The sequence below is a fragment of the Suncus etruscus genome, chromosome 17, assembly GCF_024139225.1.
Source record: "Suncus etruscus isolate mSunEtr1 chromosome 17, mSunEtr1.pri.cur, whole genome shotgun sequence".
In the NCBI taxonomy this organism is placed as follows: Eukaryota; Metazoa; Chordata; class Mammalia; order Eulipotyphla; family Soricidae; genus Suncus; species Suncus etruscus.
Window position 1 is genome coordinate 49142034 of NC_064864.1, and position 16920 is coordinate 49158953.

Sequence of the window (16920 nt, forward strand, 5' to 3'; positions counted from 1 at the left end):
ACCATTGGGTGGTACTTGATTCTGGGGGATAAAAACAAGAGTCTGTGGAAGGCAAAAGGCTTTTTGGTTGGAACTGAGGATGAGACTTTGGACTTCAGTCTTGTCCACCGAATAAAGCTAATTTTTCCACAAGCCTGACTGTCTGCGAGCTGTTTACCCTCCGTTTCACCTCAGAACCGTCAGCTGGATGGGGTGGCAGACACGTGCTCCGAGTTGGAGGGGAAAGACCTCATCCTCCATCCCTCCATCAGTCAACCTCTTCAGGGGCTGACTTGCAACAAAGTGTAAGGCTGGAGTGATATTTTTATTAAATGTGTTTGCCTTGCAATTGGCAGACCTTGTTTCTATCCTTGGCCCTGTATATGGTCTCCTGTGCACTGATAAGTGTAACACTTGAGTACAGAACAAGGAGTAATCCCTGAGTATTTATATATGTAGCCCAAACGCCATGTACCCCAAGAAAGAAAAGAAAGTAAATACATCATGAGTTCAGCCACATTAGTAGCTTCTCTTTTTTATTAAATTTTTTAAGGGTTGAGTAATAATACCAGATAGATCTCTTGCTTAGCATGTGGAAAATCCAGGTTTTATTTCCCAGAACCTCATGTGGTCCATTGATCACTGTCACTGGTTGATCCCTGAGTAGAGTCAGTAGTAAGCCCTGAGCATTGCTGGGTGTAACTTCAAATACAAATAAAAGGGGAAACAGGAATAAAGTATTTGTCAAATGTGGACTGCATGCAGCACTTAGTCACCAAATACAGATCCCTTGGACCCGGAGGAACCAGCCAATGGTGAGACAATTGTCATTGCTCCTTTTTTTGTCTAGGCAGTGACATGGAAGTATCTCCAGTGGGATTGAAAACTCAAGATCAGTTCTAAGGTCTTTAAGGTCGCCGCGGGCCAAAAAGATAGAGCTCTTATCTTGCACACAAACTGACCAAGGTTTATTCTCTGACATTACAAATTGTCTCCTAAGCCTTGCCTGGCATGTTCCCTGAGCACAGAGTCAGGAATAAGCCCAGAACATCATTGGGATTGCCTCAAAACTACCTAATATTTTTTAGGTACAAAACTGTTGTGCCTGTTTATGAGCATGTTTCACACTGTTCAGCTCATGCCAACACCTTTGATCTATCTCACCTCTGTATTTCTCCACAACCCAGGTAACAACTGGAGGAAGAGCTAGCTACTATGTGTCCTATCGAAGAGAGGCCTTCGCTCAGATCAAACTGCCAAAGTACTCACTGCCCAAGGTATTTCTACTTACTGATAGGGTCCTGCCCAACAGAACAGGGGTAAAGAGGCTGTCTTTTGGGTCTGTGGGAGGTTGGCAATCAATTGGGAGAGGGCTGCCATGTAACCTATCTTGCCATTGGGACTAGGAATGCAGATTCTTTGTGCTCTTGTATATTGAACCTGTATTCAGGTTCTGTATTCTTCTTACAGCTGATTATGCAGATAAGAGCTTTGATTTTCTATGATTGAAATATCCAATATCACCTTGGGACATTTTCAAGACAGTAGCAAAGGAGCACTAACTTTGGAGTTATTTCCGAAGGTTCTTTACTGATAGTACCCTATTGTTTTTTTTAAAATCTGTATTGCTATATGGAGTCTCAGGCTAAGAATGGCCGAAGCAGAGGACACAGACGGTGTGCAAGCATGCATGTGTGTGTGTGTGTGTGTGTGTGTGTTTGTGTATTGAAAGTGCTCAGGTGGGTCTACTGGGTTTCTGAATTCTCTAGTCTTTAATACTAAATACAAATGTGCCGCCTCTGCATTTGCTCCTTCATCCTACTCTGAGTAATTAAAAAAACCATTTACTGAAATGTTAATATCAAATGACGGCATTTTAAATTCTCTATTGGAAAACCGAGTTTCAAGAACATTGGCCTCTGGGAGGAGATGGATCTTAGACCTCATTGTGAACATGGCCACAGTATAATTGCATCACCTAATGAAACTGCAGAGAGGCAGTCTCAGGTTGAAAACATGTCAAATGTAATGTAAGAAAAATGTGAGAGTCTCAGAGCCACTGCTAGGACATATAATGCAAGGATGAATGAGTGCTGAAGTGGAGGGATTATGGGATGAGAGGTGTTTAAGGCTCACCCTCAGTTGTTTTTATTCTTATTTTACTCATGCATATCGGGAGGGATTGGTTCCTTTTCCCCTTTTTTATGCATTCATTGAATAAATCTTTCCTTTTCATTTGGAGATTTTCTATTGTGTCTTTGTACTTAGACATCTTAAATTGTAGGGATGGAGTAATCGCTTAGATACAAATGCTCCATGCCTTCACGAAGCTTTTTTCTTCAGCAGGCAAGAGAGATAGTGAACACTCATAAGCAAGCATAAGGAGTGTTTCAGGTGTGAAAGTTCAAGGGCCATTCTTGTGGGAAGGGTGGTGCTGGCTATTACAGTGAGGGCATATTTCCTAAAGACCATGATATTTGAACTTATTCAAGAGTGTCAGGGAGTTAATTCTGCAATGAACACTCAGTGAAAATACTCTATTGAAAAGAGAGTATTATTCATTCAACGGCAGAAGTAAAATATAAAGCAGTTGGGTAATAGAGGGTCATAGAGGAGGTGGAGATTGATGAAATGGACAAGGTCCATATTCAGTCACCTCAGGGGTTATGGGAGTCACTTTCTCATTTTCTCTTCCTTCTCTTGGATGAGCTTTTGTTAGCCTAGAAGAGAAGCTAGTATTGTGGTTACAAACAGTATCAGACATTATAAACCCAAACAAGCCAAAGTTATCCCTGCTTGGAAAAGATGAGAACAGGACCATCCACATCCTGAGGATTTTTTTGCAAGGAAAAGGTCCTCTCAAGGAAACCTGATGATTTCCCTGGGTTGGCCTAGGAAAAGTGTTTCAGGACCTTTCTAAACCATCTCCCAGTATAGAGAGATACTGTTTTATCTACTTGTGTGCATACTTTATAGGTTTATAACTTTTAAGGGAAAACAAACAATTTGCACTCCTGGGTATTGTGGCTGCAGGTGGGGACAAACCAAGCCTGGAATTGATTGCAACACTGGAATCGTCCATTAATGATTCGCACCCCCATGGAAATTTATTGTCATGGTGGACCATTCATGCAGCTACTTTATGGGACTCTGTCCAGAGAAGCTTCTCATTAATATGTGGGCTGCTGTGAAAATAGCTGGATAGTTATTGATCCTCTTTAGTAGCCAACACTGGCTCAGATTTTCATCATGAAAACCAAGGAGTAGGGGATGGAGGGGGTAGAAAGGGGAATGGGAACACTAGCTCTTTCTGTGGCTTTCAATGAAAACACCTTTCAAACAACTTGTTGCCATTCTATGTAATAGCTGCTGCAGCTACCGGGCACCTTGTTCAAAAACAAATGGGAGGAAAAGTTCCCTGTCATTGCCCTCATACCTCGGCTCCCAGCCTGTCTGTTCAGAATCCTGTCTCCTGGGGCCTCTGTGGCTTTGAAGTGTTTTGCAGAAAATGAAATGAGCACCATTAATAATGAGTGGTATTATTAGGAGCAGCCACCTTGTGCTGAGTCCTGCATAACCTGGTCCCTGAGCATCTGCTTGGCACTCTCAGTGCAATAGGCATGAAAATCATATTCCAGCAGAGGGCATGCAGGCAGACAGCACCAAGCAATGGTAGCTCAGGGAAAAGACAGAGGAGCTGTGAGCAGAATGAGCTTTCATTATGGCTTTGCTACTGATTTATCCCAAAGTTCAACTGCCTCCTTTGTGAAATGGGATCTTCAGACTTGGTGACAAAGTTGTGAGGACCTTACAAACATCTTGTTGTTAAAGACTTATTTATGGGACAAATCTAAGGAATGTTTAGTTTGTAAACTAAAATCAAGCTCCTACCTGCTTGGGTAAATTCATGTTTCTGGTTATACCTCATCCCATGTTGACCTAGGACTTAGCATCACCAAAGTATCCTCTTTCACCACATGAAGTTTAATCAAGGTGTTCTTCTGTCTCATTCTGGATTTATTTTTAACATGCTACTCTAATAGTAAGACACATAGAAGCTTACTATGGTAGCCATGATGTTGAATGCTAACTGAGACTTGTGCTCCTGAAAATACTAATCCTAAGAGCACTCTCCACCCATCAGGACTTTTGACATGTCTCACTGCAAAAAATGACCCTTACTCCCATCATTATTAAGATTCATATGCACTGTCACTCCCTTAACTATTGACAAGATCAAATTACATTCTTTGTCTCATATACAGGAGTTGCTTCTCTACACTGTCCAATCTGTACAAAATACCTGTTCATTTGACTTCATCAGACTTTCCTGGCTTTTGTATCTGATGCAAACTCCTGAACTTTATCCCTCTTAAGCAGATGCCAATATTGGGATATTTTAACGAACTCTAGAATTCTTAACAGCTCCTCTAAAAATTGCCAGATCCAAAGGAAAACATTTTCTTTCTAAGTGTTAGAGCCTGCCAACTACCCATTCCACCCAGTGCTGCCCTGTCTTGGTTGACAACTCTCTGCAAAGTTTCCTTTTCCTGCTCTTACTAAGGTACATAAATTATGGTCATCATATTACTTTGGCTCTTAAAATAAAGTGTCTTCTGACCTTTTTTTTAAATTGACATAAAATGTGATCAGTGTTAGTTTAAGTAATTAAAGAGAGAAGGAATTCTGTCATAATTGTACCAAGGATGACATTAACCTATTATTTCATTTCTTAGAAAAAGTTTTCTTAAATGTTTATTGTTGCTCAGCTTCAGATATATTCCTCTTTTGCTTTTTCAGAATCACACTTCTCAGAGTTAATCTCATCACTTTTTTCAATTTCCATTTCCTCTTTAACCCCCTGCTAGATACCTTCTGCTCTCTTGCACTCATCTTTCCACTTTACCACTAAAAATGCTCTAACATTGTTATTGGTGTTCCTGCATGTCAAATCCAATGAACATGTTTATATCTTTGCCTTTCACATTTGTTTTCAATCTGTCTTTTTTTTCAGACTTCATAGTCCCACATCTTTATTTTTTGAGAAATTTTTGTTTTTACCACAGTGGATTAAAAATCTTTCACAGTAATATTTTAGGTACATAGTGGCATTTAAATAGTTGAAAAAAAACCCACATTTACTTATCTTCTTGTTAGCAGTATTTGATTTTCTGGGACCCTTCCCCTAGTCTTCCTTTACATTTTGGCATTCCAAACTTTGCTGCATAATTCTTAGCTGACATGATTCCATTAGTCCAGATCTCTTCCTGGAAATTGGACTTTATACATGGTGTTTATTTGAAGAACATCACTTTAACAATCCCAATTGATCACTCTAAAACTATATAGTCACTGTCTTTAATAAACTTTATACTTTAATACTTTAAACTTTTATACTTTAAATTTTATAGTCACTGTTTTTATTATTTATAATCTCACACCCTTCTTCTTTTTACTAAATAGCATTATTTATTCATTAAACTTTTGTTGAATACCATATAGAAGAAACTTTGGCAAATTCTAGAGATAAAGAGAAAAATAAAAGCATTTCTGCCCTCTGGGAAGGGTATTATACTTTGAAAAAGACAGGCATAAAACCAATAATTATAAGATTAAATAATTATGGTCTAATACATGCTCTGAATGAATAGCAGATATATTTCTAAGTCAGATATACAAAGTATTAAGCACATGTTACTTTTTCTTACCCCCATTTTAAATATCTCTTTTTTTAACTTTTTTGATTTGGGAGAGTCACTCCCCGTGAAGTCGTTGGTTGAGTATTCTACAGTCCACGGTGAGGGAAAGAGATTTCCATACACTCAATCCGAGTAGTACAAGAGATACGAGTCCTGTAGCTATTCCAAAACAGAAAATAATCTACACATGACTGGGAAAGAATAACAGGCCAGAAACCCACACCACAAACTGTTCACCCACAAGCCAACAAGATGGAAGCTCCCTTTCTAGGCTTTCCATGCAGTGATTATTGGGAAAATAAAGCCCACCCCCAAGATCAGGGAATAGGCCAAGTGAGAACCAGCTAATACAAACAACTCACCAACAGGGGATGAGGACAACAGAGCTCTGCCTATTGATTATCAGGAGGTCATGTAATGATCCTTTATCTGCCAAGCATGTGTTCCAGCCATTTGAGCTGTATCCCTGGCCTGAACACACTTCTTTACCTTCTCACCAATCACTTGCAAAGAGCAGCTACTTAGGATTAATCTTCATAGCTTACCACCTAGATAGTTGCAATAATCTTCAAAGTCTTCCTCTCTATCTCTAGTATCCCCCACTTAGATCAACTCTTCACACTACCTCTATGAATAATGTGATTGTAAGTGATCTTAAACTTTTCCAACCAAGTCTCTGCACTGGCCAATGCTAATAATTTACATTTTCTCCTGCCTTTAATATTCTGCTAGCTTTGTACTTTTTTGGGTATAAATTAATGATCCTAAGCAATACCTCTGATGTGGCAATTCTCTGTTCTCACATTCCTAGAGGAAAACTGTGTCCAAGCTATTCTAAGACTCACACTTTCCCTTGCATGAAACACCTTATCTCCTTCACAACCTTATAGTGTTACTATTATAACACCTAATCAAGGTTACAAAGACCAGAAAAGTATATGTTGTCCATGAGTTGAGCATCTTTTGAGGTCAGCTTCTATATTTTATTCTGTAATAAATGAGGTTACATGAAACCTAGTGTAGAAAAGCATTTTAATAATTAAAATTTTCACTATTGCACATCTAGAAAATCACACATTTGGGTATTCGAAAAGCAACTATGTATCTCCCAAATTACTATCTTCAGATGGAACAGGGAAAATAGTACTTAAAATTCTTTTCCAAACAAAGCCACATATGTGCTCTCCAAATTCTAAGATGAAGCCAAGCTTCAATCAGAATTTACTCTTGCTTCATATACTTCCATTTATTTTTCTCTTGAGTGCCAAAGTTCTCTCTGCATGGTCTCAGGACCAGTAAGAATATTTTAATAAGGAGATGATTTATGTTTTAGATTTGAACAGAAAAAAACAGGATTTGGCCAATAACCATTATGTGTCATTTGGATTCCTATCAGAACAATTTTAATAAGCAATGATTCTCCTTATTCTCAAAAGCTTCAAGTTCTTGGTTGACTCTTAGTCAACCATAATACTTACATGGAGAAAGAACACAATTCAGAGCATTTCAAAGAGAGATTTCCCCAGAGTTCAGACTTTAAAATCGGCAGGAGACTTGTTCATATGGTAGGATCTTAAGCTCTTTACAAGACATACTAAAATCCAAATCTCAGGTAGTGGAACTCATATGTTTATTTGCACTTAAAATCTGGAGACCCTTTAGATGCATTCTAAAATTGCACTGTGAGGACAGGGAGTTTTAACTTTTTAATTTATAATCTTGGTTATAACTAATATTTTATTAGCTAAATAACTTTGACAAATTTAGAATCTCTCAAGTAGATATTTAAAATTCCTGAACACTAGTGTTGTTCTCTTTGTGTTTTTGTTTCAGGGCCACACAAATCAGTGCTCAGGGGCTACTCCTGGCTCTGAGCTCAGGAATCATACCTAGCAGTGCTTGGAGGACTTTTAGGGATGCCAAGAATGGAACCTGGGTTGGCCACATACAAGACAAGCACCCTACCCACTGTATTATCACTCTGGCCCAGATACCAATTTATAATCTGAGAGTCTGATGTCCCTATTAACCAGGTGACAAGGTCCTAGAGAAGCTCTAAACCATGATATATTCCAAGCCAATTGTTGCCTCTCATCTTGACTATGCCCCAGTGGTGTTCTAAGTTTTTTTTCCCCCCCATTTCTTTCACATTAATTCAGTCTAAAATAACTTAGCTCATTCATTTTTATAACCAAAACATCTGGGAAAAACCAGGCATTTCGAATGCATTTTTATCAGGATAAGTGAATTTAATCCACATTTCCTGCAGCTGCTATTTCCCCTCCTACTGGGTTCTTGGGCTTTCATTCCACACCAACACAACACGATTTCATCACATGGTTGTTAAGAGTAAGCCTTATTTCCCTTTTCTTTTTTTTTTTTTTTTCTTTTTTTTTTTTTTATTTTGATCATAATGGTTTACATAGTGTTGACAATAATATTTTAGGTACATATTTACATAAAATCAGGGGGGATTCCCATCACCAAATTGTCCTCCCTACACCTCCATTTCTGTCCTACCTCCCATTTCCTCTTCCCTCATCCCAGGTCGGCTTGAATATGTGGTCCCCTCTTTATCTAACCCACAACTTAGTAGTCTTGCACCTGTTTGGTCTTGATGCCTCCCTTAGTTCCCCCTCTAACTGGAGGCAGGACTAGCTAGTTCAAGTTGCGTGGTTTTGTTTGAAAAAGAGAAAAGTAATAAACTGGGGTAAGGATCTAATACCCCGAAACTGGGCGGAATCCTTCTAGAGGCTCTCATCATCGATTTGAGAGATGGAGAAAAAGAAGGTGAAACACTCCACCAGTACCAAAAGAAGTGTCAAATATCTAGTGAGGGCTTGAGCTGTATCGATAAGCACCACAAAAAAAAAACAGGCAAACAAACAAACAACAAAAAGCAAAACAAGCAAAAACAAACAAAAAAAACACACCATGGTCTTGAAATGAGAAACATGGCATAGCACATAACGAAAGAAAAGAAAGGAAGAGAAAATATAAGTATGGTTGGGGACAGTTTCAATAATCACTCCCAAACAGAGAAATCGACCAAAATAGATAGGTGAATAAAAATAATAACAACAATAATAAATGGAGGTAAAAAATATATAGATAATAACCAAGGTTTTGTGCTTTTTGTATTTTTATTTTTTCCCTCCTGCCCTGGCACAGTAAATATTGGGGTCATTCGAAAAGGAATTCACTTGGCCTAAGAGATATGGGGTTTCTCCGTCCTTGGAGCATACTGTCATGGGATCAACACTAGACTTTGCTCAGGAGCCTTTACTCTCCCGGTGGTGGTTTTTTTTTTTTTTTTTTTTTTGGTGTGTGGAAGACTTCTGTTCTGTGTTTAGAGGTCTCAGTATCTGCACACCTCCTGAGGTGGGACTTATGATGAAGTCAGTCTTTGTGGTTCTAGAGGTTCTGTTACCTCCGTATCATTTTAAACCATCTTCTGTGGTTGGTGATCTTGGTCTTTGCCCTGATCCTAGGGTGGCACCTAGGATAGCATCTTTCTTTGTGCTTCCAAAAGCCCTGTTCCGTTACAATTTTCTCTGCCGGACCTTTGGGACTGGGGATCCTGGTTATTGTGCAGGTCATAGTTCAAACCCTAAACTAGGGCTTTTTTTTTTTTTTGGTCCCAAGATGTATACCGTCTGGTCGTAGTTCTAGCAGCCAGTCAACTATAAATCACGATCTTGGCTTTTGGACCTACCAAAGGGTGCCGAGACTTCTGGTTGTGTCTTGTCGTTAGCTGGTAAGGTAGGTTAATCTGCTCTGAGGTCAGGATGTTCAGATTTTCCTCATTGTCAGGAAATCATGTTAGAGTTGGCCCTTGTTGTTGACCCCGCAGTATTAAGGCAGTCCCGGCTGGGATTTGTTTCTTGCCACTGTTGTGAGGAACTGTGCCGTTTCTATGTCTGGGATCCAGGGTTCAAGGCTGGATGAATGGTATCTGATCACCTGAGGTCTAAGTTGATTCCACATGACATATTTTCAAGGTAGGAGATATCCCTGTTTTGTAAACAACTATGAGTTCCCATCTCTAGTAGACAAGAGCTCTTTTTTTTTATATGTAAGATTTCCCCTTTATTTGGTGTGCCTTTGCAGGGGGAAGTGGTGCTACATTATAATGTCTGTGTATTTGTGGGTGGACAGAGGGGATAACAGAAACAGGTCACATACCCAAAAGCGAGGAAAAGAAAAAAAAAAAAGGAAATAAAAATGTATGCGCTCACAAATGTATATGTAGGACAAACATTTAAAAAATAAATTAATTAATTAAAAAAAATTAAAAAATTAAAAAAAAATTTAAGGTGAGTTAGTGAGGTTTTTTAAGGGACCAAAGTGGTGCAAAAGACTACCTTACATTTGGGGGAGAGTAGGTAAAGAGGTGGTGTATTACCAGTCTTATGCCTATGTTGGAGGTACAGTTTTTCCCATTGTCTTTTGGGTGTTTCCTGTGGTGTGTGGGTTCCCAGGCATCTTCCTATCCCACCCCCTGACCTTCTTCAGATTGGTAAAAATTTGTGGCAGGGAGGTCTTGGAAGAGTTCTTGCGTTGGGGATACTTTTGGACCTAGATCCGGTTTCAAGAAACAGTCCACGTTAGGGGGAGTTGGTAGGGAAGGCCGCACAGCATGAGTCCGCAGGGAGTTGGCTGTCTTTTCTTGCAGGAGACGAGGTGTGGGTTTGACTGGGTGTCCCCTTGCCTGGGTGCTGGGTACTGTTTCGTTGGGTAGGAGGTCGGCCTTGATGCCTAATAGATTAAGGATTGAGGGTGAAGAGTTTTAATATGGTGGGAGATCTGGATGGAATTGAGGGGTGAAGGGATAGTTGGATTTCCAGAGGGGAAACAGGGGAAGGTATATGGGAGGGGTATGCAGTGAGAGGAAAGAGAAAATACCTTAGAAAGAAAAGGAGAAGAGAAAGGGGAAAAAGTAAAGAGAGGAATAGAATTAAAAAAAAAAAGTAGTGAGAAGAGAGGGGAGAATAGCAAGGGAATGCTGGTTAGGTTGAATGTGTTCGAAGAATAGAGCCTGTAGTTTAAGTCTGTACATCACAGGCACTGCTTCGGTGGTCTGACTGGTCACTTGCTTCAATTCCTAAAAGAAGGAATAACCTAGAGATAAAGTATATGTTAGAGAGTTTTCTCGTGGCCCTCTCGTAGTGCATGCTATGTATGGTATCTCGTGTGGTATCCCGAGTTGCCATCTTAGTTTGTCCGCCCTTTGTATCCAAGGGCGCCTGTGGACAGAAAAGCTGAGAGGTTATTTAAAATATAGTAAGATAAAGGCATTAAAACATAATGCTATGGTATGCTGCCATTGCAGTCGTGATTTCCCTTGGTGTTCTATACTTGTGTTCCTGTATACGAACTCTAAGGGATTATTGTGGGCCTTTGTTTTGGAAGTCTGATTACTTACCTGTTCTCTTAATGCTGTTGTTTCTGTTGTTGCTGCTTTCTTTGTGGTATAATGTGTTGTCAAGTGTTTGTGTTGCTCCTTTTTCATGAATTTTGGACACTGCTCCCACGTATATGTTGAGTATTACAGTGTTCGAAGTTTCTACCCTGTTAAACCCTGTTATTTGATTGTTAGGTATTAGTTGTGTTTAAACTATATGTTCTAGGTGTTTCAGAATAGTGCCACCATTCTGTGTTTATCTTTTGTCTTCTGACTTACTTCGTTTAACATAACATGATCTAAGTCCATCCATGTTGCTGCAAAGTCTGTGATTGTATCGTTTCTGACTGCCATGTAATATTCCATTGTGTATATGTACCACATCTTAATGATCCATTCATCTGTTGTTGGACATCGAGGTTGGTTCCACGATTTGGCTATTATACTGAGTGCTGCAATAAATAGTGGGGTGCATACGTATTTTGGAATGAATGCCCTTCCATCTTGGGGGTATATGCCTAGGAGAGCAATTGCTGGGTCAAATGGCAGCTCAATTCTGAGTTCTTTGAGCACTCTCCAGACTTTTCTCCATAGATGTTGGACTAGGGGGCATTCCCACCAGCAGTGAATGAGAGTTCCTTTCATACCGCATCCCCGCCAACAAAGGTTGTTTCCATTATTTTTGATGTGGGCCATCCTCACTGGTGTAAGGTGGTATCTCATTGTTGTCTTGATTTGGATCTCCCTGATGATGAGTGAAGGTGAGCATGTTTTCATGTGTTTGTTGGCCATCCTTCTGTCTTCCTCAGAGAAGTGTCTATTCATTTCATCTCCCCATTTTTTTATGGCTTTATTTGGTTTTGAGGGTCTCAGCTTTCTGAGTGCTTTGTATGTTCTAGATATCAGGCCTTTATCTGATATGTCGAGTGAAAAGATTTTTTCCCATTCTGTTAGCTGTCTTCTTGCGTTAAGTAGGGTTTGTTTTGCCATGCAGAAGCTTTTTAGTTTGATGTAGTCCCATTTGTTTATATTACATGCTAAAGTTCTTGCCATTGGTGCTCCATTCTCAAAGACCTTTTTGATATATAGGTCTTCGAGTGTTCTGCCTATTTTATTCTCGATAAACTTTATAGATTCGGGTCTGATTTCAAGGTCTTTGATCCATTTTGAGTTGACTTTTGTATAAGGGGTGAGATATGGGTCGATTTTCACTTTCTTACATGTGGTTTTCCAGTTGTACCAACACCATTTGTTGAATAGGCTTTCTTTGTTCCATTTCAGATTCTTGCCTCTTTTATCAAATATTAGTTGGCTGTATATCTGGGGGTTTATGTCAGGGAATTCTGTTCTGACCCACTGGTCTGAGGTCCTGTCTCTGTTCCAGTACCATGCTGTTTTAATTACTATGGCTTTATAGTATAGTTTCAAGTTAGGTAAGGAGATGCCTCCCAGCTTCTTGTTTTTCAATATGTGTTTGGCTATCCTGGGTCTTTTGTGGTTCCAGATGAATTTTGTGATTGATTGTTCTATTTCTTTAAAGAATTGTGTCTGGATTTGGATAGGGATTGCATTAAATCTATATAAAAGTTTGGGTAAGATAGTCATTTTGACTATGTTAATTCTACCTATCCATGAGCATGGGATGTTCTTCCATTTCTTTAGATCGTCTTCAATTTCTTTCTGAAGTGTTTTGAAGTTTTCCTGGTATAGGTCTTTCACTTCTCTTGTAAGGTTGATTCCTAGATACTTGATATTTTTTGATACTATCTTGAATGGAATTGTATTTTTAATCTCTCTCTCCTCAACTTCATTGTTTGTATATAGAAACGCTACTGTCTTTTGTGTATTTACTTTGTATCCAGCCACTTTGCTGTATTGGTTGATTGTTTCTAGGAGTTTTACTGTGGACTCTTTAGGGTTTTTGATGTAGATCATCATATCGTCGGCAAATAGAGATAGCTTGTGTTCCTCTTTCCCTACTTGAATTCCTTTGATTCCCTTCTCTTGTCGGATTGCTATTGCTAGGACTTCTAAAGTTATATTGAATAAGAGTGGAGAGAGTGGACAGCCTTGTCTAGTTCCTGACCTTAGTGGGAATGCTTCTAGTTTCTCGCCGTTAAGTATAATGTTGGCTATAGGCTTTTCATATATAGCTGTAACTATCTTGAGGAAGGTTCCTTCTAATCCTATTTTGCTGAGTGTCTTTAGCATGAAAGGATGTTGGATTTTGTCAAACGCCTTCTCTGCGTCAATTGATATGATCATGTGGTTTTGGTCTTTCATGTTGTTGATGTGATGTATCATATTGATTGATTTGCGTATGTTGAACCAACCTTGCATTCCTGGTATGAATCCCACTTGGTCGTGATGAATGATCTTTTTGATGAAGTGTTGGATTCGGTTTGCTAAGATTTTGTTGAGAATTTTTGCATCTATGTTCATTAGTGAGATTGGTCTGTAGTTTTCTTTCTTAGTGGTGTCTTTGCCTTCTTTGGGAATGAGTGTGATATTAGCCTCATAAAAGGAGTTGGGGAGGATTCCTGTTTTTTCTATGGTTTGGAAAAGCCTATGGAAAAGTGGTAGTAAGTCTTCTTGAAATGTTTGATAGAATTCACCTGTAAATCCATCTGGGCCTGGGCTTTTGTTCTTAGGGAGTTTTTTAATTACATCTTCAATTTCCTCTGAGGTGATTGGACTGTTTAGACTTTCTAGATCTTCCTTTTCCAGCTTTGGAAGAGGGTGTTTGTCCAAGAATCTGTCGATTTCTACTGGGTTCTCTAGCCTAGTTGAGTATAGTTGTTCATAATATGATCTCATGATATGTTGTATTTCATGGGGTTCTGTTGTAATCTCACCCCTTTCGTTTGTGATCCTACTGATTTGGGTGTTTTCCCTCTTTTTTTTGGTGAGTTTTGCCAATGGTTTGTCTATCTTGTTTATTTTTTCGAAAAACCAACTCCTGGTCTCATTGATTTTTTGTATTGTTTTCTTAGTTTCGATGTTGTTTATTTCTGCTCTGGTTTTTATTATTTCTTGCCTTCTGGTTGTGGTTGGATTTCTCTGTTGCTGTTGCTCCAATTCTTTGAGGTGATCTTTTAAACTGTTGGTTTTGTTATTTTCCTGTTTCTTGACATAGGCCTGTATTGCTATGAGTTTCCCCCTAATTACTGCTTTTGCTGTGTCCCATAAATTTTGACATGTTGTCTCTTCATTGTCATTTGTCTCAAGGAATCTTTTTATTTCTTCCTTGAGTTGTTCTTTGATCCAGGTGTTGTTGAGCAGCATGTTATTTAATCTCCAGGTATTAGTTTTTCTCCATTGCTTCTTCTTGATATCAATTTTAACCTCTGTTGCATAGTGATCTGAAAGGGTACTTCTAATGATCCTTACCTTTGTGGTCTTATATAGGTTGGCTTTGTATCCCAAGACATGGTCTATTCTGGAGAAGGTTCCATGTGGGCTTGAGAAGAATGTGTATTCTGCTTTCTGGGGATGGAGGGCTCTATATAAGTCTATCAGCCCTAAATCTTCTAATTTTTCATTTAGAGCTCTTATTTCTTTGCTATTTTTCTGTTTGGTGGATCTGTCCAGTGGTGATAGTGGAGTATTCAGGTCCCCTACTATTATCACATTTCCCTTCATGTGTTTCTCCAGGTTTGCCAGTAGTTGCCTCACATATTTTGCTGACTCTAGATTAGGTGCGTATATATTGACCAGGGTTAGTGTTTCTTGATCTAATGTTCCCCTGATCAGTAAGTAGTGACCCTCTTTGTCTCTGATCACTTTCTTGAGGTTGAATACAATTTGATCTGATATAAGAATTGCTGTCCCTGCTCTTTTTTGTTTTCCATTGGCCTGGATGATTACTTTCCATCCTTTTATTCTAAGCCTGTGCTTATCCTGTAACTGTAGGTGTGTTTCTTGTAGACAGCAGAAGTCCGGTTTATTTTTCCTAACCCAGTTCTCTACTATGTGTCTTTTGATTGGAGAGTTTAGTCCGTTTACATTTAGGGAAATTATTGATAGAGAGGACTGTTGTGCAGTTGTATTGTGTGGGGTGGTTGTTGTTACAATCGGGTGTTTGGATTGTGTAATTCGTCTCTGAGTAAATCGCTTAGTATCGGCTTAGTTTGCACAAATAGTTCAAGTTCGTTCATATTTGAGAATGTTTTTAGTCTGCCCTCCCATATGAATGATAGTTTTGCTGGGTATTGGACCCTGGGTTGGAAATTTCTTTCATTCAGTCGTTTAAATATGTCATTCCACTGTCTTCTTGCTTGAATTATTTCAAATGGGAGATCTGGTTTGATTCTTATGTCTTTTCCTTTGTACTTGAGGTTTTTTTTCTCCCTTATTGCTTTCAGGAGTTCCTCTTTCTCTTTGTTTTTTGCCATTTGGATTATTATGTGTCTTGGTGTGGGTTTATTAGGGTCTATTTTATTAGGGACTCTCTTGACTTCCTGGATTTGTCCTGAATTGTCTTTCCAGAGGGTGGGAAAGTTCTCTGTTATTATCTCCCTGACTACCTGTTCTTCCCCCTTCCCTATTTCCTCCCCTTCTGGTATACCTACAATTCTTAGATTGTTTCTTTTGTCTTTATTCATTAGATATTGGACTTTTCCTTCCAGTGCTTTGCCTTTTATTTCTTTGTTGGTTTCTTGATCATTTTTTGATTGCAGTTTTCCTTCGAGTTCTTCGATGTGCTTCTCCAACTCTGTGTTTCTGCTTGTAAGGCTTGTTACTTTGTCTTTTAAATCCTTCACTTCTTTTTGTATGGAATCTCTCATGTTCTTTGACATTTCTTCTTTAATTTGGCTGATTCTTTCATCCATGGCTTTCTTATACTCGGTTGCTAGGGTTTCTTTCATCTGTTTTAGTAATTCTTGCATTTCCTTCCTCATGACCGCTTTTAGGTCTTCTTCCCATGGATCTGTGCGTTTTGGTGGACTTGGAAATTTAATAGGGTTTGTCATGTTGTCTCCAGATATTAGGGATTTCCTTGATTTACGCATAATTCTTTGTATTTAATGGTGTGTTTTGGAGTGCTGTGGCTTCTAATTTCGGCCTGCTTTGGTCCCCTTCCTGAAGGTGATTCTAGAGGATGCTGTTGGGTGGGCTTGTTGAACCTGGCTCTTTCTCCTCCCCTTTGCTACCTAGAGTTCGGCCCTCCTGCAGTGGGTATTATTGCTTTTCTACTCCTTATTTCTGTCGGCGGTGCAGTTCCACTCCTGGCCACACTGGTTGCTGGCGCTATTGAGCCTAGCTCCCAATCCCCCCTCCTTTCTCTGGGAGTCAATGGAGCTCTGCCCCCTCCAAGTTTCCCTTGAAGGAGTTCCCTCAGTCCGACCCTTCAGGCTCTGCCCTCGCCCTTGGGGAGTCCCTGGTCCACTCCAGGGTCCAGGGGGGTGGACTGCCCTAGGTCACCTGCGAGTCCAGAAGGCTGGCCCTATCTCCCCCCGTCTATTTGGGTTGCTCAAGTTGCCGTTCCAGGTGCCCACCTGGGGGAAGGGACTTGCCCAAATCACTCTCGCAGGCGCTCGTGGTCCCTGGGATGTGCTGGGCTAGGCTCCCGCGTGAGGCAGCAGGGACTCACCCAGGCCTCCCAGGCTGGCGTCTGGGGTCTCCGGGGGATGTGGTGGGCTAGGCGCCCGCGTGAAGGAGCAGGGACCCGCACAGGCCTCCCGGGCCGGCGTCTGGGGTCTCCGGGGGATGTGGCGGGCTAGGCGCCCGTGTGAAAGGGCAAGGACCCGCGCAGGCCTCCCGGGCCGGCGTCTGGAGTCTCCGCGGGATGTGGCGGGCTAGGCGCCCTTGTAAAGGAGCAGGGACCCGCGCAGGCCT

At 40.2% G+C, this 16920-nt stretch overlaps 1 protein-coding gene across 1 annotated transcript in view; it reads left to right on the plus strand.

The window, feature by feature from the left end:
* SORCS3 (sortilin related VPS10 domain containing receptor 3) overlaps positions 1 to 16920 on the plus strand; it is a 721132-nt gene that overhangs the window by 543325 nt on the left and 160887 nt on the right. Inside the window, exon 8 of the mRNA XM_049790799.1 lies at positions 1167 to 1256. Within this exon, the coding sequence (XP_049646756.1) occupies positions 1167 to 1256 (90 nt within the window). The remainder of the gene's footprint in view (positions 1 to 1166; positions 1257 to 16920) is intronic.